Source organism: Oncorhynchus keta, unplaced genomic scaffold (assembly GCF_023373465.1).
Source record: "Oncorhynchus keta strain PuntledgeMale-10-30-2019 unplaced genomic scaffold, Oket_V2 Un_contig_15490_pilon_pilon, whole genome shotgun sequence".
NCBI lineage: Eukaryota > Metazoa > Chordata > Actinopteri > Salmoniformes > Salmonidae > Oncorhynchus > Oncorhynchus keta.
This window is the reverse complement of record NW_026279344.1, coordinates 99,325-123,930: the sequence shown is the minus strand read 5'-3', so window position 1 is coordinate 123,930 and position 24,606 is coordinate 99,325. Positions and strand designations below refer to the sequence as shown.

The 24,606-nt window shown below is 44.6% G+C and overlaps 2 protein-coding genes across 4 annotated transcripts in view; one reads left to right on the top strand and one right to left on the bottom strand.

Annotated features, from left to right (window-relative positions):
* Positions 1-3,262: 3,262 nt before the first annotated feature.
* LOC127918990 (protein asteroid homolog 1-like) lies at positions 3,263-7,121 on the top strand. Its single transcript, XM_052502322.1, has 4 exons — positions 3,263-5,618; positions 5,702-5,924; positions 6,024-6,195; positions 6,324-7,121. The coding sequence occupies exons 1-4, from the start codon at positions 4,317-4,319 to the stop codon at positions 6,739-6,741; spliced, it is 2,115 nt and encodes a 704-aa protein (XP_052358282.1). The 5' UTR covers positions 3,263-4,316; the 3' UTR covers positions 6,742-7,121.
* A 3,595-nt stretch (positions 7,122-10,716) lies between these two features.
* atp2c1 (ATPase secretory pathway Ca2+ transporting 1) overlaps positions 10,717-24,606 on the bottom strand; it is a 47,943-nt gene continuing 34,053 nt past the window's right edge. For all 3 annotated transcript variants that reach the window (XM_052502320.1, XM_052502321.1, XM_052502319.1), the window contains exons 11-26: positions 24,175-24,299; positions 23,947-24,044; positions 23,651-23,746; positions 23,368-23,457; positions 20,351-20,455; positions 20,024-20,180; positions 19,739-19,909; positions 19,410-19,507; positions 17,574-17,624; positions 16,992-17,158; positions 16,788-16,856; positions 16,565-16,681; positions 16,066-16,213; positions 13,746-13,841; positions 13,481-13,622; positions 10,717-13,042 (exon numbers count right to left, since the gene is read on the bottom strand). In XM_052502320.1, coding sequence (XP_052358280.1) covers positions 12,909-13,042; positions 13,481-13,622; positions 13,746-13,841; positions 16,066-16,213; positions 16,565-16,681; positions 16,788-16,856; positions 16,992-17,158; positions 17,574-17,624; positions 19,410-19,507; positions 19,739-19,909; positions 20,024-20,180; positions 20,351-20,455; positions 23,368-23,457; positions 23,651-23,746; positions 23,947-24,044; positions 24,175-24,299 — 1,864 coding nt within the window. In that variant the 3' untranslated portion in view covers positions 10,717-12,908. The remainder of the gene's footprint in view (positions 13,043-13,480; positions 13,623-13,745; positions 13,842-16,065; positions 16,214-16,564; positions 16,682-16,787; positions 16,857-16,991; positions 17,159-17,573; positions 17,625-19,409; positions 19,508-19,738; positions 19,910-20,023; positions 20,181-20,350; positions 20,456-23,367; positions 23,458-23,650; positions 23,747-23,946; positions 24,045-24,174; positions 24,300-24,606) is intronic.

Genomic DNA, 24,606 nt, shown 5'->3' with positions numbered 1-24,606 from the left:
CTCCATCAGATGGGAACACCACCATCCTGACGGTGATTGACAGGTTCTCCAAGGCCGCCCATTTCATCCCTCTTCCTAAGTTACCTTTAGCCAAGGAGACGGCCCAGCTCATGGTGCAGCACGTCTTCCGAATCCATGGACTCCCGGTCGACATTGTCTCGGATCGGGGTCCTCAGTTTTCGTCTCTAAAGCCCCTCCAGGTATCGTCGACAAGCAGATCACCACCGGACTCCGGCTCCCCGCTATCGTATCGGGCAGAGGGTATGGTGTTCCACTCAGGACCTGCCCCTCTGGGTGGAATCCCGCAAAATTTCCCCCCATTTCATTGGTCCTTTCCCCATTTCTAGAGTCCTTAGTCCCACTGCTGTCCACCTGCTGTTTCCCCGTACCCTCTGTGTTCACCCTACTTTTCATGTGTTCAGGATTAAGCCCTTGTCTCACAGTCCTCTGTCTTCTATTTCTAGGCCTCCCGTGTCTGCATCTGGGTCTCGCCCTGTACCCTTATACTTTGCTATTTTTAGCAATGACCTGCGACTGTCATTAAACAAAGCATGTGTGTCCATTTATGCTGATGATTCAACCAAAACTGAACTAGCTGTTATTGGCAGAGAGGCTTAAACTCCTTCTTATTCGTCTATTAAATAATTTACCATCTGGTGATGTCACCTGATCCCACCAAAACAGGCTGAAATTCCAGACGGTCTATTCAAACACTAAAAGTGTGAGGATGTTGGTGAATGGAAACATGCAGTCAGGCTCAGGACACAGATATGAGTAATAGTCCAAAATTTACTCACAATAAGTAAAGTTCCAACAAGGAACAAACACAATAATCCAGAGCACGAACAACACGAACCCACATGACAAACAATAACACACAAAACAGAGAGGGAAGTCAAAGGGTTAAATAAGGAACATAATTAATGGAATGGAAACCAGGTGTGTATGATCAAGACAAAACAAAACGAAAATGGTGGTGTCTAGAAAGCCTGTGACGTCGACCGCCGAACGAACAAGGAGAGGTACCAACTTCGGCCGAAGTCGTGACAAAAAGAGCATCATAATTGTCCAAATTTCACAGTATTAATTCCAACCTGGAATATATACAACACACAGGGAAATCTAGTTTTTGACTGAACTGGGTATTTAATAGAGCCAAAGTCTCATGGGGCTTTGAGTACTTAAATGACACTTGTCCCGTATGACGATTTAAAGTATTTTAGTGTCTCTGGGTGGGAATGTGAACTGTAGCTCTCTCTTGTCTCTGTGCTGAGCTCTTTTAGGCTGTTCTGTAGCACGAGCCCCAAGTCAAATTCTGCTGCCTTATCACAGGTCATTATAGCAGGATTGGGGCCAAATACATTTAAATTCAGTCAATTCAGGAAGTAAATTCCAATTCACAATGTTATTCTCATTGAAAAGTATTGAGACCATTGTTAATTGGAATTTCAGTTTACTCCCTGGATTGCCTGAATTGAAATAAAATTGAGCCCAACCCTGATGTATAGTGTACGTAAACATTACAGGATCACACTTAACTTACCTGCTGCCAGAGTGGCACCTGTTGATCTGAGAATCTTAAGAAAAAACATGTAATATAGTTAATATTAAATTGATTATATTGCCGCTTATGTGTCTTTCCACTTTAAATGTAGTGGTCCAAAATGACAATGAGATACAGAGTACGTTTGTCCTATAACTTTAAATGTAGTGGTCCAAAATGACAATGAGATACAGAGTACGTTTGTCCTATAACTTTAAATGTAGTGGTCCAAAATGACAATGAGATACAGAGTACGTTTGTCCTATAACTTTAAATGTAGTGGTCCAAAATGACAATGAGATACAGAGTACGTTTGTCCTATAACTTTAAATGTAGTGGTCCAAAATGACAATGAGATACAGAGTACGTTTGTCCTATAACTTTAAATGTATTGGTCCAATAATACATTGGTGTATGGTTACTATGGTAATGCATATTCCAGTTATCATTCTCAACAAGGATTCATGCTGAAATAACCCCCGGTACACATCGGATGCCATCCCAATGGACAGCAGTACATTCCACTGTGCATTATCAGCCATAAGCCTATCAAATTCAAGAATCAGCCAGCATAGTGTCTCTTGCTGATCTGTGTTTTTAAACAGATGATTTAGATGCCATGTAAGCCTAGATACAATGTATTGTAATGACAAAGCGTTGTATGCTTGTGAGAATGATGCACAAAATGATCACTTCAAATGATTGTGCTGTTTAAGCCGACTGTCACCGTTTGTACTGATGACTGAGTAATGTTTGTACTGATGACTGAGTAATGTTTGTACTGATGACTGAGTAATGTTTGTACTGATGACTGAGTAATGTTTGTACTGATGACTGAGTAATGTTTGTACTGATGACTGAGTAATGTTTGCACAGATGACTGAGTAATGTTTGTACCGATGACTGAGTAATGTTTGTACCGATGACTGAGTAATGTTTGTACTGATGACTGAGTAATGTTTGTACCGATGACTGAGTAATGTTTGTACCGATGACTGAGTAATGTTTGTACCGATGACTGAGTAATGTTTGTACTGATGACTGAGTAATGTTTGTACTGGTGACTGAGTAATGTTTGTAGTGATGACTGAGTAATGTTTGTACTGATGACTGAGTAATGTTTGTAGTGATGGCTGAGTAATGTTTCTACCGATGACTGAGTAATGTTTGTACTGATGACTGAGTAATGTTTGTACTGATGACTGAGTAATATTTGTACCGATGACTGAGTAATGTTTGTACTGATGACTGAGTAATGTTTGTACTGGTGACTGAGTAATGTTTGTAGTGATGACTGAGTAATGTTTGTACTGATGACTGAGTAATGTTTGTACTGATGACTGAGTAATGTTTGTACTGATGACTGAGTAATATTTGTAGTGATGACTGAGTAATGTTTGTACTGATGACTGAGTAATGTTTGTACTGATGACTGAGTAATGTTTGTAGTGATGACTGAGTAATGTTTGTACTGATGACTGAGTAATGTTTGTAGTGATGACTGAGTAATGTTTGTACTGATGACTGAGCAATGTTTGAACTGATGACTGAGTAATGTTTGTACTGATTACTGAGTAATGTTTGTACTGATGACTGAGTAATGTTTGTAGTGATGACTGAGTAATGTTTGTACTGATGACTGAGTAATGTTTGTAGTGATGACTGAGTAATGTTTGTACTGATGACTGAGTAATGTTTGTACCGATGACTGAGTAATGTTTGTACCGATGACTGAGTAATGTTTGTAGTGATGACTGAGTAATGTTTGTACTGATGACTGAGTAATGTTTGTAGTGATGACTGAGTAATGTTTGTACTGATGACTGAGTAATGTTTGTACTGATGACTGAGTAATGTTTGTAGTGATGACTGAGTAATGTTTGTACTGATGACTGAGTAATGTTTGTACTGATGACTGAGTAATGTTTGAATGGTTTTAGACTAATCGTTTTGGTTTGACTGCTTTACCAATGAAAATGGTTGGCCACTGGCAGCCCAATGCAGTATGAACAAAACAAGCTGAACCACAGTTTAATTGTTTCATAGGCCGATATTATTGTCACATGTTTTTTGTTTTGTTTATCAGACCATTTATTTTGGGGCTGTTATTATCAAGGATACTCATTTGTTAATATTTAGTTTTTTTAAAATCACTTATCACTGATGTGTCCCAAGAAACTTGAAAAAAATGTATCATCAGTCATTCTGTTCCAGTTTCTAATATTGTTCTATAGAAACGGTTATTTTATACACAATGTAGCTGATTTATTGTCCATAGTGTTTCCTGGTTTAGTTTTAGGTGAGAATATGGAGCATACTATTGGTAGCGTATTAACAAGCTTATTCCCATTAGGGGGTAGATTATGATCTGGTGTAGCAGTCCATTTTAGAGAGTGTATTCTTCATTAGATAATGGTTAATCATTGTCTGATTTCTTATCAGATAAAAGCTTTACATACAGTGTATAAAAGTTATGTTCCTCATCACATCTAATAGGATCACTTCTTATCAGCATACAGTCATAGTTACTGGTTGGATTGTAGTTCCCCTTGATTCAATTAGCAATGCTGTTTTGCCTTTTTAAAGTCCCATGAACTATTTCATACCTTCTGTGACAAGAGACAATATGGGAGTGACAGATATGAGGTAAGGAAAGTGAAACTTAAGGAAAGATAAACTCATCCATTGTAATAATACTAGCCTCACTCAGTCAGTCCCATGACTGCTGAAACTCTTCACTAAGAAAGACATCACATCCCAGACAGAGCACACCATGGGCGTCCAGGGATTGACCAGCTTTATGGAGGAGAATGGAAACATTTTAAAAGATGTTCACCTCAGAAACAGCAAGTTGATCATAGATGGTAGTAATCTGTTCAACTTGCTTTATTTTGACTCAGGTTTGGATCAGAGTCATGGAGGGGATTATGATGCTTTTGAGGACCAGGTCTGCAAGTTCTTTAAGGCTCTGAGAGACTGCCACATTGACCCCTTTGTGATTGTAGATGGGGGCTCCGACTATACCGACAAAAAGTTTGAAACAAAAAAAACCCGAGCTCAATCAAGGATCAACAGAGCGAAAAGCTTGTCCATGGGGCTTCAGGGGAGCGGTGGTGTATTACCAATCCTCATCAAACATGTCTTCAAACAGGTCCTCATCAGCCTGAATGTGCCGTACGCACAGTGCATTTGTGAGGCAGACCAAGATGTAGCTTCCCTGGCTCGAAGTTGGAACTGTCCAGTGCTGTCCAATGACAGTGACTTTTATATCTTTGACATCCAGGCAGGATTTCTGCCCACCTCCCATTTTCACTGGCAGAAAGTGTCTATGCAACGCGGGAGCTCTATAAGATACATTCCCTGCAAGCAGTACACCACAACAAGCTTCTGCAGACACTTCAACATCAACAGACAGGTTCTCCCAGTCTTCGCTGCCATGTTAGGAAACGACTACGTCAAGTTGCATAACATGGGTGTTTCCCTCAGGTGGGAAGAATACTCGTCAATGGAAGGAAGGTTTGCCCGCTTCGACGGCTTGCTGAATTGGCTGACCCACTTCCATGGGCAGAAGGAGGCCTTGGACTCTGTGCTCAGGCTCATCAGTCACAGTAACAACAGACAGAAAACAGGTGCTGTCCTCCAGGGCCTCTCCCTGGGCATAGAAGAGTACCATCTTCCCCCTAGTTGCCTGGAGCGGTTCTTCAACGATGGAGTGGGACCAGGGCCCGGCCGTCTCCCAGAGCCTCTGAGGGTCCTTCCAGACTGGACCCTGCTGCCGTTGATGGAAGGTAGACTTCCCTCCTGCATGGTAGACGTGATGCTGCTGGGAAGGATGATGCAGGGTGCCCAGGTGGAAGATCCCCGCTTGCCATGTGGGAACAACACCTCTCGACCCATACGACAGGTACTCTATGGGCTGCTGCTGAGTGGGAGGAGGGCAGACCACAGCAGTCAGAGACCCCCAGTGGATGACGTGGAGGAGTATTACAGGGAAGGCGAGAGCCTGACCAGCTGCATGGTTGAAGCCGTCCTGCCCAGTGCTGCAGAACAGATGCAGCTAGACACTCTGCATCAGGTATGTATACATGTGTATGATATAGTATACAGTATATTCAAACATACTACTGTTGATTCTCATTCTCTTGCTGTGTTCCTTAGGCTCCAAGGTCAGTGCAGCTTAAGGTGTTTTTGGAGACACTTGGTGTGTCCCAGTCCACTTTGACCACTTTGAGCGGTGTCCCGCCTCATCTGCGTCTTCCTGTGGCTGTCACCTGCTACTGGCTGAGGCACGCCCATCCCCCTCCAGAACTCCCTGTCCTGCAGGCCCTGCTACTAGGTTTGGTGTACGGAGAGCTCTGCAGACAGAGGAAGAGCCAAAGAGGTATGGCCCAGAGCATCTACGAGAAAACACACCATTTAGAATTGATAAATATTGAAGTGTGTGAAGTGCAGTCACTGACTCCTCCTTTTTGTGTAACAGGGTTTATGGAGGGACCAGTGTTGGAGAGGCTGAGAGGGCTGATTCAGAGAGGTAGAAGGAGCCTAGACCTGGGGGTGGCCCACGCCTACAGCCAGTGGCAGTGCTGCCTGAAAGAAAGCCTTCACCTCAACCAACTGCTGTGCTTCCCTCTAGCCGAGCCTCAGTGTGCCTGGTAAAGTGTCCCTTCCTAAGTCAACCCTTGCCCCTAAACTTAGAGCAGTGGGATTCATTCACATTGCATTTTATCCGAGCAGAAACAGAGCTAATTCAACGATCTTTTGTTTCCTGGGTGGCATCTAGGCTGTACAAGGGCACTCTGGTGCACCAGCTTGTGACCAAACTGAGAGGGGGGTTAACCCCAGATTCTCTCCTGATGGGAGATCTTGGCTCTGGACAGCTGTATAGGGCCATGCTGGGAGCCATACTCAACTCCCATGATTCTCATGAGGCAGCTGTCATCCCCTTGGTGTCTGGGCCGCAGAGGGCCACACCTCCTTCCTTGACACAGCCACTGGACAATCTGACGGCCAGTCTACACATTTTGGCTCTGGAAGAAGATGATGATGATGGTGCTGGAGGTGGGAGCAAGGCCAAGCCAGAGGACGATCTGGGTTGGACTTTGGTCTCAGTGCGGACCCGGCACAAGAGCAAGGACAGATTCAACCGATCTAGGAATCCAGAATTCTCCCGGAAGCAGGGGCGGACCGGCTGGGAGTAGGGAGGGACCATTATATAACTGTTTAGATATAGAGACGTTCTGCTCAACTCTTTAATATTTTTATTGATCTTATGTGTACCTATTATGACTTAATTTACATTTTATTAGCATTAACTATAATAGAAGTTATGATAAGTTTGACTGTTTAATCAGTTTTTATTTATTTGCTCTCTACTGTAAAGCGTATTTTGGTCTTTGAAAATAGCTCTATAAATCCCATTTATTGTTACGATTATATTACTGCTGCTCTTGAAATATTTTATCATCAAAATGAAAAATAACATTTAAAACAGCTATTCTTGAGAATGAGTGGGTATACACACTAAAGTCTATCTCTGCTTTGGCAGTATATTTTAAATTAAATTCTTAAACTGAACAAATCTTAGATAGTAATTTTTACCTCTATGAGAACAAAATGCGTTACTTCAGTGACGCTGAAAACGTATGCCACCTAAACTAATTATACAGTACCAGTCAAAGGTTTGGACACACCTACTCATGCAATGTTTACATTTTTTTTTTTTTTTACATTTTCTACATTGTAGAATAGTTAAGACATCAAAACTATAAAATAGCACATATGGAATCATGTAGTAACCAAAAAAAGTGTTAAACAAATCTAAATATAATTTAGATTTTAGATTCCTCAAAGCAGCCACCATTTGCCTTGAAGACAGCTGCACACTCTTGAGAAAAGACTGCCTGCATCACTTCATGTTTTTATAAGAAACATTCATGTTTTGGAAATTCCAAATTGTTTTGCATAGTCAACTTACACACTCATTCTCCGGACAAGCTTTTTTCCGGATGCCCCAAACAATCGGAAAGTGGATTCATCAGAGAAAATGACTTTACCCCAGTCCTCAGCAGCCCAATCCCTGTACCTTTTGCAGAATATCAGTCTGTCCCTGATGTTTTTCTTGGAGAGAAGTGGCTTCTTTGCTGCCCTTCTTGACACCAGGCCATCCTCCAAAATTCTTCGCCTCAACTGTGCGTGCAGATGCACTCACACCTGCCTGCTGCCATTGCTGAGCAAGCTTTGGACTGGTGGTGCCCCGATCCCGCAGCTGAATCAACTTAAGGAGACGGTCCTGGAGCTTGCTGGACTTTCTTGGGCGCCCTGAAGCCTTCTTCACAACAATTGAACCGCTCTCCTTGAAGATCTTGATGATCCGATAAATGGTTGATTTCGGTGCAATCTTACTGGCAGCAATATCCTTGCCTGTGAAGCCCTTTTTGTGCAAAGCAATTATGACGGCACGTGTTTCCTTGCAGGTAACCATGGTTGACAGAGGAAGAATCAAAATCAAATCAAATGTATTTATATAGCCCTTCGTACATCAGCTGATATCTCAAAGTGCTGTACAGAAACCCAGCCTAAAACCCCAAACAGCAAGCAATGCAGGTGTAGAAGCACAGTGGCTAGGAAAAACTCCCTAGAAGGGCCAGAACCTAGGAAGAAACTTAGAGAGGAACCAGGCTATGAGGGGTGGCCATTCCTCTTCTGGCTGTGCCGGGTGGAGATTATAACAGACCAACAGGCCAAGATGTTCAAATGTTCATAGATGACCAGCAGGGTCAAATAATAATAATCACAGTGGTTGTCGAGGGTGCAACAGGTCAGCACCTCAGGAGTAAATGTCAGTTGGCTTTTCGTAGCCGATCATTCAGAGTATCTCTACCGCTCCTGCTGTCTCTAGCGAGTTGAAAACAGCAGGTCTGGGACAGGTAGCACGTCCGGTGAACAGGTCAGGGTTCCATAGCCGCAGGCAGAACAGTTGAAACTGGATCAGCAGCAGGCCAGGTGGATTGGGGACAGCAAGAAGTCATCAGGCCAGGTAGTCCTGAGGCATGGTCCTAGGGCTCAGGTCCTCAGAGAGAGAGAAAGAAAGAATTAGAGAGAGCATACTTAAATTCACACAGGACACCGGATAAGACAGGAGAAATACTCCAGATATAACAGACTGACCCTAGCCCCCGACAAATAAACTACTGCAGCATAAATATTGGAGGCTGAGAGAGGAGGGGTCGGGAGACACTGTGGCCCCGTCCGACATTACCCCCGGACAGGGCCAAACAGGTAGGATATAACCCCACCCAATTTGCCAAAGCACAGCCCCCACACCACTAGAGGGATATCTTCAACCACTAACTTACCATCCTGAGACAAGGCCGAGCATAGCCCACAAAGATCTCCACCACGGCACAACAAAACAGCCCCCACAATCATCAATTTATCTCAGACAATCATCAGTCATTTGTGTGGGGCTAGGGTCAAGTGCTGTGTTTGTTGACTCTCCTTTATAAGTGTGCTGAAGGTCTGTTGTCAATTTGTTTACTGTAAAATAGCGTTGTATCTGGTCTACTAAGCTTATCTATATCGCTGGAAGTTTCCTTACTAAATAAGATCAAAAGGAAACTGTCATAAGTGATCACATGCCAGACACTCCTCCACTAGAGCATTACTGGTATATTTGTTTTCATTTTCATACGGTCCATCACATTGGTAGGTGTTTTTTTTGTTGCCCTGTAGTACGCCAGGTACTACAGGCTGCTGCTGGGTGGGAGGAGGGCAGACCACAGCAGTCAGAGACCCCCAGTGGATGACGTGGAGGAGTATTATAGGGAAGGCAAGAGCCTGACCAGCTGCATGGTTGAAGCCGTCCTGCCCAGTGCTGCAGAACAGAAGCAGTTAGACACTCTGCATCAGGTATGTATACATGTGTATGATATAGTATACAGTGTATTGAAACATACTGCTGTTGATTCTCAACTTGAATCTCTTGCTCTGTTCCTTAGGCTCCAAGGTCAGTGCAGCTTGAGGTGTTTTTGGAGACCTTGGTATGTCAGTCTACGTTGCCACTGGTTGAGGCATGCCCATCCCCCACCAGACCTGCCTCTTATTTGTGTACATTTTATGGCTGTCATTGACATATTTTATAGTTAATGCTAAAACCAAGTTTATAAAAGATAGATGTAGATTATAAAATGACAGAAACGTTTATAAATAAAATGCTCATGATAAGTTTGACTTTGTTAAATTTGCTTTTAGTTCTTTGCTCGTTGCTGTAGTGTATTTGGGCTATGAAAATAGCTCTATAAATCCCATGTATTGTTACTATTATATTACAGCTGCACTGGAAGTATTTTATCATCTAAATGAAAAATAACATTTAAACCAGCTGTTGTTGAGAATTATTGGGTATACTGTCACGTTCTTTCAAAATCGAACCCAGAAGCAGACCAGGACAAGGAGAGTAGGAAGAAGGTGAGTATTTATTTACAAGTGAATGTGAATGGGTAGGTAGATATATCCAGGTGGCGTAGCGGGCAGCGGTGGTGAGTTGATGGGAGTAAATAGGTGGATCCAATGGGGTAGCGGAATCCTCCGACGACCAGGCGGGAATGGGGTAAATGATCCGGGTGAGTAACTGAAGACAGAACAAACGGAGGTAAGTTTAAGGCAAGCAATACGTAAAAAACAACTAAACTAATTCTATCCAACTTGAGGCTGATACTATGGCACAACATACTGTTCATGGCTAACGATCCGGCAGGGAATGGATGTCAGGTCCGGGCTTATGAAGAGGAGAGATGATGATCAGGACCAGGTGTGCAGATAGCTGATGGGATACAGGTGCGGGTAATCAGAACTCCCAACTGGCTACATTGCCCGGCAACCAGACAGGGTGCGTTCCAGGACGCCGGAAAAAACACTCCAGGACAGAACAGGCAAAAACAGACTCAGGAAACGGGATTCGTGACATATACACACTAAAGCCTCTCTCTGCTTTGGCAGTATATTTTATATTGAAATCTTAAACTGAAAAAAAAAAAACAGATATTGTAATTTTTAGCTCAATTTGAGCAAAAATGAGATCAGAATCGGTGTCAGTGACACTGAAAACATGACACAAACCCTCCACCCAGTTAAAACACACTTCAAATATATATACATACATATACACACACACATTTTCATTAATGTACAGATTTATTCTCATACCATCACAACAGAGTACTGTCTTCAGCTGTGCAACACACACAACAAATCATAAATAAAAAATTAAAATAATTGTAGCTGATTTGGCCTGTCAAATGGACCAAAGCAGAGAGTATAACCTCTTGTAAAATAAAGAACATGTCTAATAGAAAGAGCTGGCGATGTTAGCCTGTACCCGCTAGGTGCTGCGGTAGGTAGAGGACTTCTGTTGCCATCCATAGCACAGACAAAAACTCATTTGGAAAGCAACATCAATGAATTAGCTCCCAGGCCTAAAAATGCTGAAACATCTCCATCTCCTGGTTCATAAAGAAATAAACCTGGACTGGGTATGACTCAAATAACCCATTATCAACTGAACCTGTCTTTAGGCCATCATTAGGCCGTCATTGAAAATAAGAATTTGTTCTTAACTGACTTGCCTAGTAAAATAAAGGTAAAATTAAAATTAAAAATAAACCTGGGAATTCGATTATATTTAATGTAAATGATTATCAAAACAAGCTTGTTAATTGAGTGATTCTGCATTGTGAAATAAAAACCCAGGTATGTCTAGCTGTACCAAAACAAGGCCTCTGATGCTTCTGGAAAGAGCATGAAGAGAAAAATGTGCTTAAAATGGCCACTTTTGACCCAAGATACAAGCAAAATGTATATGAACAGTGCATGTACAGTAAATGGTTGTCATGGAGATAAATATTTGCACTTAATTTACAGTGTGTAAAATAGAGGCAGAATATTAAAAGGCCCATTGTGGCTGTTTTTTTTTATCTCAATATCAAATCATTTCTGGGTAACAAATAAGTACCTTAAAGTGACCTTCTTCAATCAAAAAGCAGTCAAAAACAAACTAAAATAGCTTCTTAGCAAGAGGAATTTCCTCAAGCAAAAATGTTGCTATGACTGTCTAGGAGTGGCTGAGTGGGGAGGGAAAACTGAAAACCAGCTATTATTGGCATGTCATCATGCAGGCCAAAACTCCATTCCACCAAAACAGGCTGGCATTTTTCAAACAAGCTCTTACACGAAAAGGGCATTATCATCATTTCACAGTACTATTCCAACCTCATAGTGTGAAAATACATATAAAACACAGGAAAAATAACATTTTTGACAGCACTGGACCAAATACCTCTGTGCCTTTCATTCAAGGCAAACAGTTAATTCCCTAAATGGAAAAAATAATGTAGGTTTGATACAGGGCAAGTGAAAGATTTTGGGGAGGCAGACCGTGGCTGGGAGGGTGGGGACTGGGATAGAATTAACTGTATAGTACTGCTTGATCACTGGGAAAATAAACTGCTGAGTGATGGTCCAAAACACAGAATGTTTCCAGGGGCAACTAAATAGATAGCCGGAGTGGAATGAAATGAAACGCCAAATGAAGGCCATCAGCCCTAATATGTGAGAAAAACCAAACCAAACTTATCTTCTGAAGAAAATGTATTATATTCATCCACCAAAATAACACGGTTTAGTGGTCAACTCTTCCTAAAGTCTATACCAAAACAAAAGTATGCTCACAATTATCAATCCTAAATTGGTTCAAAGTTGATGGTGAGATTGCTACTAGCATGAAAAGCTGGAATGCATGAAAGTAACATCTCTAGACTTCTACAAAGGTATGGTTAGCTACCTGCACTCGAAGCAAGGTGATGACGAATAAGAACAGTTACAAAATTCCATTTGTCCATGAACCCCAAGACATGAATAGTTGCACTACAAACAATTATGCTGTCCTTAATTGGTCTTAAAACCTAGACGTGAGTAGTTGATCTACGAGCAGTAACATTGTCCTCTCAGATCACGACACCATAGACATGAATAGTTGCCACATGAACAACAGTTACAATGTCTCATAAATAAATCCCCTCCTGAGTTCCTGGAGGATGGTACAGTCTGAAAGCAGCACGCCAATGCTTCTCGCAGGGGAGAGGTGGAGGGCAGGGGGGCACTGTAAGGTTGAGATCCTCCTCGCCCACTTCCAATCCATGACTGAACAGTGAATACCAGCGAGGGACAGCGACTGTTTGAGTTCTCTCTCCAGTCCCTGTGTTCAGACCAAATAACCATTGCATCCCATCTACATGTACCCCCCACCCACAAACCCAGCCCCGCCCCCTCCTCTCCCCTATCTACTCTGTCACACAGAACGCAATGTGCGTCATACATCGTGGAAGGAGTCTTCTTCAGCCACTGTGGTTCTCCTCTCCCTCACCGCTCTCCACCTCTCCACCCACTTTATGGCCTCAGAGACCATGCAGACAGAGGACGTGAGGCCCACCAAGAACAGCAGGTCTGGAAGGGAAGAAGAGATGGACTGTTACTATAGCACATATAAACCATCACATCCATCAGTAACAGACCAGGGTCCGTCTCAGAACAGGAGAGCTGATGTAGGGATCAGCCCCCCGTCCATTCATTACGGCGGCAGGAAGCAGAGGTTAGAGCGTTGGGCCAGTAACCGAAAGGTCGCTGGTTTGAATAACGTGAAAATTATGTCGCTGTGCCCTTGAGCAAGGCACTTAACTAATTTGCTCCCAGGGGCGCTGTACAATGGTTTCCATTTCACACTCGTGTGTAACAGGACAAATATAAGCACCCTCGAAATGATTGTGATCTAAAAAGGCTAAACTGATCCTAGACCAGAACTCCTATTCTGAGATGCTTTATGAATACAAGCCCTGAAAGCTTAGGTTTAATCTTTAGCTCAGTGGGCTAACATGTATTTCTTACCAAAGATGCTGAGGCTTTCTGTCTGGAAGACACTCTGCAGTGGAGGGAAGTAGATGACCGCCAGCTGGCCCATGATGGAACCCAGCACCGCGTAGCAGAACATCTTGTTACTGCACAGGCCCATCTCATGGACCATACGAGTCTGACAGAGAGATCGAGAAACAGAGACCGTCATCATGAATCAACAATAGATCCTAGGTGACATGTTTCTGCCCACTAATCTGTCAGATCCTTCCTCCTGTACAGGGCACAGCAGTGCACCCACCTGTGAGCGTGAGCTGAGGGCGTTGAACATGTCGAAGAACACAAAACAGGTGAAGGTCATGGTGGTGTCTCTGGGAGTGATCAGATTGTCCTGCAGCTGAGAGGAGGAGAAACAAACACATTGATGGAAATAGAAGTCAACTGATACAGGAAATAGGTGGGGATTGGCTTCGATTCACTATTAAATGTGATCAGTGTGTTTTATTTTTTGGGTTCACACATTTATTAATCTGAAAACACACTTTCCACATCAAAAGTAAATCAGCAGACCGCGTCATTACAGTACACAGCAGACGTCATAATACTACCGATTGTAACAGGCCGGTCATAATACTACCGATTGTAACAGGCCGGTCATAATACTACCGACTGTAACAGGCCGGTCATAATACTACCGACTGTAACAGGCCGGTCATAATACTACCGATTGTAACAGGCCGGTCATAATACTACCGATTGTAACAGGCCGGTCATAATACTACCGATTGTAACAGGCCGGTCATAATACTACCGATTGTAACAGGCCGGTCATAATACTACCGATTGTAACAGGCCGGTCATAATACTACCGATTGTAACAGGCCAGTCATAATACTACCGATTGTAACAGGCCAGTCATAATACTACCGATTGTAACAGGCCAGTCATAATACTACCGATTGTAACAGGCCAGTCATAATACTACCGATTGTAACAGGCCAGTCATAATACTACTGATTGTAACAGGCCAGTCATAATACTACTGACTGTAACAGGCCAGTCATAATACTACTGACTGTAACAGGCCAGTCATAATACTACTGACTGTAACAGGCCAGTCATAATACTACTGACTGTAACAGGCCAGTCATAATACTACTGACTGTAACAGGCCAGTCATAATACTACTGACTGTAACAGGCCAGTCATAATACTACTGATTGTAACAGGCCAGTCATAATACTACTGACTGTAACAGGCCAGTCATAATACTACTGACTGTAACAGGCCAGTCATAATACTACTGACTGTAACAGGCCAGTCATAATACTACTGACTGTAACAGGCCAGTCATAATACTACTGACTGTAACAGGCCAGTCATAATACTACTGACTGTAACAGGCCAGTCATAATAATACTGACTGTAACAGGCCAGTCATAATACTACTGACTGTAACAGGCCAGTCATAATAATACTGACTGTAACAGGCCAGTCATAATAATACTGACTGTAACAGGCCAGTCATAATAATACTGACTGTAACAGGCCAGTCATAATAATACTGACTGTAACAGGCCAGTCATAATAATACTGACTGTAACAGGCCAGTCATAATAATACTGACTGTAACAGGCCAGTCATAATACTGACTGTAACAGGCCAGTCATAATACTGACTGTAACAGGCCAGTCATAATACTGACTGTAACAGGCCAGTCATAATACTGACTGTAACAGGCCAGTCATAATACTGACTAACAGGCCAGTCATAATACTGACTAACAGGCCAGTCATAATACTGAGTGTAACAGGCCAGTCATAATACTGAGTGTAACAGGCCAGTCATAATACTGAGTGTAACAGGCCAGTCATAATACTGACTAACAGGCCAGTCATAATACTGAGTGTAACAGGCCAGTCATAATACTGAGGCCAGTGTAACAGGCCAGTCATAATACTGACTGTAACAGGCCAGTCATAATAGGCTGATAATGTAACAGGCCAGTCATAATACTGACTAACAGGCCAGTCATAATACTGACTAACAGGCCAGTCATAATACTGAGTGTAACAGGCCAGTCATAATACTGAGTGTAACAGGCCAGTCATAATACTGACTGTAACAGGCCAGTCATAATACTGACTGTAACAGGCCAGTCATAATACTGAGTGTAACAGGCCAGTCATAATACTGAGTGTAACAGGCCAGTCATAATACTGACTAACAGGCCAGTCATAATACTGACTAACAGGCCAGTCATAATACTGACTAACAGGCCAGTCATAATACTGAGTGTAACAGGCCAGTCATAATACTGAGTGTAACAGGCCAGTCATAATACTGAGTGTAACAGGCCAGTCATAATACTGAGTGTAACAGGCCAGTCATAATACTGAGTGTAACAGGCCAGTCATAATACTGAGTGTAACAGGCCAGTCATAATACTGAGTGTAACAGGCCAGTCATAATACTGAGTGTAACAGGCCAGTCATAATACTGAGTGTAACAGGCCAGTCATAATACTGACTGTAACAGGTCAGTCATAATACTGATTTGATAGAAGTTTGATCATGCTTCCCTGAATGATGAAGAACACTACTATGATTATAACTACTTGCCTCTCTCCAGAAGACGAACAGGGTGCCACATACGATGACGAGTGCCGACACCAGCACCTTGACTAACAGACTGCGTGTGAGGATGCTGTCCCGCACATTCCTCGGAGGCTTCCGTATGACATCCTTATCCACTGGCTCCACTCCCAGACTAAGGATGACAGAGAATTACATGGATTTCCATCTACGGTAATTACCACAAACTATTTTTACTCAAAGGATCAGTAATTATGACTTTAAATCTGGTAGATTTAAATATGAAAGCAGCACATAGCCTAGCGTTTCGAGATTTGGGCCAGTAAGCGAAAGCTCGCTAGTTTGAGTTCCCGAGCTGACAAGGTGAGAAAAATAATACACACTTGTACATGTGTGAAACAGGACAGATATAAATCACCCACCAAACTCTTAAATTATTATTATTATATAAAATCTTGTGAAACTAAGAGCAGGCCATTTTCATGACAAAAGAATACAGTTCCCATAATGCTTTGTGTAGTCTCACCTCTGAGCGGGAGGTCCGTCCATGATGATGTTGATCCACAGGATCTGCATGGCGTTCAGAGGGTTGGGGAAGTTCATCAGCGTTGCCAGGGAGATGAGGGTGAGCGCTGCAATGCTCCTAGGAAACACAATAATGCCAATTTAATAATATTTACAAGAAAGTGGCCCATATAGCATTGTTTCAAGGAATCTCTTTATCAAAAAGGTAGCTCTCCATCACTCACGTGCTTAGCTGGAAGCGGACAAAGTTTCTAATGTTGTTGTAAATGCCTTTCCCTTCCTCGATGGCAGACCTAGGACGAAACAGAATGACAGAAATATCTCATTTGGCTAAAGACACGTTTCTAGAAACCATGATGGTTTTGAAGCCCAAAATAATTAGCAAACTGGGTAACAGTATAAAGTGTTACTGCAAACTGTTTTCTCACAAGATGGTCTGGAAGTCATCGTCCACTAGGATCATGTCTGCTGCCTCTTTACAAACGTCAGTGCCAGTCTGGCCCATGGCAACGCCGATGTCTGCAGCTTTCAGCGCTACGGCATCATTCACACCATCACCCGTCATCGCCACCACAGCACCAATGTTCTGGAGAGACTGGAATGAGAGGGAGCGAGCAGATAGAACAGTCAACCCTTGTAATAAATACACATTATAGTCATGAATTAAACTCCTGAAAGAACACAACAGTTTTTAGTTAATGAATCGAGTTCCCCGATCTTGGTTGAACTCATTCCTTTAGATTAAAGGGATCTGAAATGATGGAGTGTATTTTCTAATAATTGTGTGATTTTCATTTTCTTCACTAGCACTCGCAACACTAGCGACTGGAAAACCACCAGGTATACCGGAGACACTTCCCTGTGGCTGAATGTCACAAATTGAGGTGTGAGTTTCTCAAGACTTCCCAGGGCTTTGGAGCCACATGCTGCCAGGCCAGGCTCTGCCTACGCAGAACGGGCATTCACACATCATCTCATGCCAGCTGCCTGACACTTGGCTGGGTTCTCACCTTGACTATCTTCAGCTTGTGTCTGGGGCTGGCCCGGTAGAACACCACGATCTGGAGGAGGCAGAGACATCACCCTGTTAACCCAGCCCCGTTAGACACCACCCTGTTCACCCAGCCCCGTTAGACACCACCCTGTTCACCCAGCCCCGTTAGACACCACCCTGTTCACCCAGCCCCGTTAGACATCACCCTGTTCACCCAGCCCCGTTAGACATCACCCTGTTCACCCAGCCCCGTTAGACATCACCCTGTTCACCCAGCCCCGTTAGACATCACCCTGTTCACCCAGCCCCGTGAGACATCACCCTGTTCACCCAGCCCCGTTAGACACCACCCTGTTCACCCAGCCCCGTTAGACACCACCCTGTTCACCCAGCCCCGTTAGACACCACCCTGTTCACCCAGCCCCGTGAGACATCACCCTGTTCACCCAGCCCCGTGAGACACCACCCTGTTCACCCAGCCCCGTTAGACACCACCCTGTTCACCCAGCCCCGTTAGACACCACCCTGTTCACCCAGCCCCGTTAGACACCACCCTGTTCACCCAGCCCCGTGAGACATCACCCTGTTCACCCAGCCCCGTGAGACACCACCCTGTTCACCCAGCCCCGTTAGACACCACCCTGTTCACCCAGCCCCGTTAGACACCACCCTGTTCACCCAGCCCCGTTAGACACCACCCTGTTCACCCAGCCCCGTTAGACACCACCCTGTTCACCCAGCCCCGTTAGACACCACCCTGTTCACCCAGCCCCGTTAGACATCACCCTGTTCACCCAGCCCCGTTAGACACCACCCTGTTCACCCAGCCCCGTTAGACATCATCCAGCTCTGTTAGACATCACCCTGTTCACTCAGCCCTGTAAGACATCACCCAGCCCTGTTAGACATCACCCTGTTCACTCAGCCCCGTTAGACACCACCCTGTTCACCCAGCCCTGTTAGACATCACCCAGCCCTGTTAGACATCACCCAGCCCCGTTAGACATCACCCAGCCCCGTTAGACATCACCCAGCCCCGTTAGACATCACCCAGCCCCGTTAGACATCACCCTGTTCACCCAGCCCCGTGAGACACCACCCTGTTCACCCAGCCCCGTTAGACACCACCCTGTTCACCCAGCCCTGTTAGACATCACCCAGCCCTGTTAGACATCACCCTGTTCACCCAGCCCCGTGAGACACCACCCTGTTCACCCAGCCCCGTTAGACACCACCCTGTTCACCCAGCCCCGTTAGACATCACCCAGCCCTGTTAGACATCACCCTGTTCACTCAGCCCCGTTAGACACCACCCTGTTCACCCAGCCCTGTTAGACATCACCCAGCCCTGTTAGACATCACCCAGCCCTGTTAGACATCACCCAGCCCCGTTAGACATCACCCAGCCCCGTTAGACATCACCCAGCCCTGTTAGACATCACCCAGCCCTGTTAGACATCACCCAGCCCCGTTAGACATCACCCTGTTCCCCCAGCCCTGTTAGACATCACCCAGCCCTGTTAGACATCACCCAGCCCTGTTAGACATCACCCTGTTCCCCCAGCCCTGTGTTTGAGTGTTTTACAGCTTGATAAGGATGATGTTCACGTTTAATAAAAGCTCTGATGAAGGTCAAGAGGGCGACATGTAAGCTTTAACACACATAAGTGATATCAGCAAGAGCAGCGTGTGGGTTTCTCTGTTCCTTGATGCAAACATAATGATGAAGGTATTCAATTCAAATCCAACAACTTCATTTGTCCACTTAGGACAATTACTATGTGAAGACGGTACACTCTGTACTGTTTAAAGAATAAGGACTGTGAGCCTGCGTGTGTTGATATGTTCCTACCCTGGGCACCATCTGAGACAGCTGTTGGAGGTCCATCTGGTCCACCTCCTCTCCAGACAGAGACTGGGAGCCCTTGGTGTAGATTCCCAGACGGCCCGCTGAGGACACACAAGGACACACACGCACTGTTAGATAATGCATCCCCATTTCATCATACGTTTTTGCAAAAAATGTATCTCGAAGGTTGCAAGAGGGAGATTACAAGTTACAAGTGGGGGGAAATTACAAAAGGGAGATTACAAATTACAAGAGAGAGATTACTAAAGGGAGATTACAAATTACAAGAGGGACAGAGAGATGAAGATAGAGAGGAAAAAAGCGTGCCTCACCTATGGACACAGCGGTCTCCTGGGAGTCTCCAGTGATCATCTTGATGGCCACTCCTGAGCTGATGAGCGTGCCCACAGCCTCTTTGACCCCTGACCTGGGCGGATCGATGATGCCCACCAGGCCCAGGAACGACAGGTTGCCCATTTCCGAACCCGACGCAAAAGCCAGAACTGCACCGGAAAACAAGACAGAAGATTACATTGTTGTTACTTTAGCGACCCCAAAGGAGAAAAAAAGGTAAGGCTTTACTTGGAATCGGGCCAATGACACCAACCCCCCTTTACCTCTGAGGCCTGAGGATCCCATGTAACTCTTCTGCTGCTGGTAGAGCTCCCTCTGCTGGTGGTTGAGAGGTAGTGTTGCACCTTTGCTGTGGTAGTAGCTACAGAATCGGATGACCTGCTCGTAAGCCCCCTTCATGTAATACACACCTGGCTGGTCCTGAGGTAACACATCATCAAGGACAGAAAACACCATGACACATTCATCACACTGAACCGCGTCGGACAACACTACTACAGATAGAATGGCTCTTCGCTGTGTCCATGTTACGTAGAAGAGACAGTGAATGTGGAAAGGAGTAAGGGTGTTGGCGCTCTGGACTGACTGACCTGCTGAGTGCGGTGGACACAGCGGACGGCCATCCACTTCTGTTCTGAACTGAAAGGGTTTTCCTCCAGTCGTACATACTCCTGCTGCTGCCCTTCTAGACCCATCTGCAGGGAACATACTTTAGAGACCGGCTTCTGTTCATCTTTGTGTGTGTGTGTGTGTGTGTGTGTGTGTGTGTGTGCCAGAGAGAGCGAGCATGTGAGTTTCTCCCTCTGGGGACTGGTTAGTTTTCTAGTCACACCTGTAGGAGTGTGCATTCCCGTTGGTGACACACAGTCATCGAACAGAGTCTGGAAGTGTCTCACCCACATACACGTTTCCATCTCCAATTGTAATTATAACGGCGTTGTCAAGTCCCACACTGTTACCAAGGCAGTCGCTCCCACAGGGCATGAGACTTGGTCCTGCTAGTCTACTGCTTTTGTCTGTGATACTGTAATAATAATCTGAAGGGGTCTCACAGACACACATATTTATTTTACCTTTATTTAACAAGGCAAGTCAGTTAAGAACAAATTATTCTTTATACTGACAGCCTACCAGAAGGCAAAAGGCCTCCTGCAGGGACGGGGGCTGGGATTAAAAATGAAAAATATAGGACAAAACACGACAAGAGAGACAACACAGCATGTAACCCCTGTGCGTTAATAATCTGAAGGGCTCTCACAGACACACATATAACCCCTGTGTGTTAATAATCTGAAGGGGTCACAGACACACATATAACCCCTGTGTGTTAATAATCTGAAGGGCTCTCAACATATAACCCCTGTGTGTTAATAATCTGAAGGGGTAACAGACACGGATATAACCCATGTGTTAATAATCTGAAGGGGTCACAGACACACATATACCCCCTGTGTGTTAATAATCTGAAGGGGTCACAGACACACATATAACCCCTGTGTGTTAATAATCTGAAGGGGTCACAGACACACATATAACCCCTGTGTGTTAATAATCTGAAGGGGTAACAGACACGGATATAACCCCTGTGTGTTAATAATCTGAAGGGGTCACAGACACACATATACCCCCTGTGTGTTAATAATCTGAAGGGGTCACAGACACACATATACCCCCTGTGTGTTAATAATCTGAAGGGCTCTCACAGACACACATATAACCCCTGTGTGTTAATAATCTGAAGGGGTCACAGACACACATATAACCCCTGTGTGTTAATAATCTGAAGGGCTCTCACAGACACAATAATCTGAAGGGCTCTCACAGACACACATATAACCCCTGTGTGTTAATAATCTGAAGGGCTCTCACAGACACAATAATCTGAAGGGCTCTCACAGACACACATATAACCCCTGTGTGTTAATAATCTGAAGGGCTCTCACAGACACAATAATCTGAAGGGGTCACAGACACACATATACCCCCTGTGTGTTAATAATCTGAAGGGCTCTCACAGTCACACATATACCCCCTGTGTGTTAATAATCTGAAGGGCTCTCACAGTCACACATATACCCCCTGTGTGTTAATAATATGAAGGGCTCTCACAGACACACATATACCCCCTGTGTGTTAATAATATGAAGGGCTCTCACAGACACACATATACCCCCTGTGTGTTAATAATATGAAGGGCTCTCACAGACACACATATAACCTGTGTGTTAATAATCTGAAGGGGTCACAGACACACACATAACCCCTGTGTGTTAATAATATGAAGGGCTCTCACAGACACACATATACCCCCTGTGTGTTAATAATATGAAGGGCTCTCACAGACACACATATAACCTGTGTGTTAATAATCTGAAGGGGTCACAGACACACACATAACCCCTGTGTGTTAATAATCTGAAGGGCTCTCACAGACACACATATACCCCCTGTGTGTTAATAATCTGAAGGGCTCTCACAGTCACACATATACCCCCCGTGTGTTAATAATCTGAAGGGCTCTCACAGTCACACATATACCCCCTGTGTGTTAATAATCTGAAGGGCTCTCACAGTCACACATATACCCCCCGTGTGTTAATAATCTGAAGGGCTCTCACAGTCACACATATACCCCCTGTGTGTTAATAATCTGAAGGGCTCTCACAGACACATATATAACCCCTGTGTGTTAATAATCTGAAGGGGTCACAGACACACATATAACCCCTGTGTGTTAATAATCTGAAGGGCTCTCACAGACACACATATACCCCCTGTGTGTTAATAATCTGAAGGGCTCTCACAGTCACACATATACCCCCCGTGTGTTAATAATCTGAAGGGCTCTCACAGTCACACATATACCCCCTGTGTGTTAATAATCTGAAGGGCTCTCACAGTCACACATATACCCCCCGTGTGTTAATAATCTGAAGGGCTCTCACAGTCACACATATACCCCCTGTGTGTTAATAATCTGAAGGGCTCTCACAGTCACACATATAACCCCTGTGTGTTAATAATCTGAAGGGCTCTCACAGTCACACATATAACCCCTGTGTGTTAATAATCTGAAGGGGTCACAGACACACATATACCCCCCGTGTGTTAATAATCTGAAGGGCTCTCACAGACACACATATACCCCCTGTGTGTTAATAATCTGAAGGGGTCACAGACACACATATACCCCCCGTGTGTTAATAATCTGAAGGGCTCTCACAGTCACACATATACCCCTGTGTGTTAATAATCTGAAGGGCTCTCACAGTCACACATATACCCCCTGTGTGTTAATAATCTGAAGGGCTCTCACAGTCACACATATAACCCCTGTGTGTTAATAATCTGAAGGGCTCTCACAGTCACACATATAACCCCTGTGTGTTAATAATCTGAAGGGCTCTCACAGTCACACATATAACCCCTGTGTGTTAATAATCTGAAGGGCTCTCACAGACACACATATAAGCACACATGTGTGTGCTTACTGTTATGTGGCCAGGGTGCTAACGGCGTCGGCTAGCAATGTAATGTATGTAATGTATGTAATGTAATTATGTATGTATGCATGCATGTATGAATGCATGCATGTATGTATGTGTACCTTCATGGCCAGGGCGATGAGGGCCCCCTCAGTGGGGCGTCCCATCAGGGTGTTGTTCCTGATGACAGCGTCATTGCATATGCAACCAGCCTATCAGAGAGCAGAAGGACAGGTGGTTATGACATCAGATGCTAGCCCAGATCCTTTACCCATGCCGTCGTAGAGGGACAGTTCACCACATGTTCTGTGTCTCTCCAGCTGTATTAAATGAGTGCAGACCAAGTCGTCACTTCAGAGTATTGAGATTTACCCCAATGACCACGTATCTGTCCCAGTTTCTCACCTCTACTATCTTGCTGACGGAGGTGTTTGAGAAGCCGTGGATCTCCTCCCCGTGCAGTAACACCTCCCCGGCTCCGTTGTAACCCACGCCTGTCACCTGGCAGAGAGGACAACATGGAGGACACAGCAAAACAATGAAGATCAACAAACATCCCCCAAAAATAGTTTTGATGTAAACCCTCATTTCACAAGATAATGTGACTGTGAACACATTGTGATTTACGGTAAGGACCTTGCCAGATGACTAAATAACAGTCCTAAACTAGGCAGGAGGAACTAGCCTCACACACAGTGCACCTCAACATGAAGTCCATCGGCGGTGAACAGGTGAGTGACGGTCATCTCGTTCTTGGTCAGAGTCCCCGTCTTGTCTGAGCAGATGACGTTGCAGCAGCCTGGATGATGGAGGAAGTGATGGGGTCAAATTAAACTACACACACACACACACACACACACACACACACACACACACACACTGAGTGTTAAAGGCAGAGCTCGGCTCATTTCACCTCCGCCAGACCCTACCAAGTGTCTCCACGATGGGCAGCTTCTTGATAATTGCCCTCTTCTTGACCATCCTCATTACTCCGAGGGCCAAGGTGACCGTCACCACGATGGGTAGACCCTCGGGGATGGCTGCCACCGCCAGGCTGGGGCAAGAGGGGAGGAAGAGGGAGGAGACGAGAGCGGAAAACAGTCTTTACTTGAAGAGAGTGCACAGTGTGTACATTGGCATTCCTACCAACTTTATTCACAACACCTCACTTCACCTTCCAGGTGTGAGAAAAGAACACTTTTCACTGTAATGTAAATAAAGGTTAACAAGGTTAGCTGCTCACCCCGAGGTACTGACGGTGCAAAGAAGAGATATGGAACGATAACATCTCTGATCTCTTGATAAAATAACTGTCTTGCTAAAATCACCACAATGACAGGACCCCAATTGTGTGGCTGTAT

Excerpts from the sequence above, each read along its gene's own strand:
- LOC127918990 (XM_052502322.1), top strand. The coding sequence starts at position 4,317 with ATGGGCGTCCAGGGATTGACCAGCTTTATGGAGGAGAATGGAAACATT. Across the intron at positions 5,619-5,701 it reads AGCTAGACACTCTGCATCAG|GCTCCAAGGTCAGTGCAGCT; the intron begins GTATGTATACAT and ends TGTGTTCCTTAG. Across the intron at positions 5,925-6,023 it reads ACAGAGGAAGAGCCAAAGAG|GGTTTATGGAGGGACCAGTG; the intron begins GTATGGCCCAGA and ends TTTGTGTAACAG.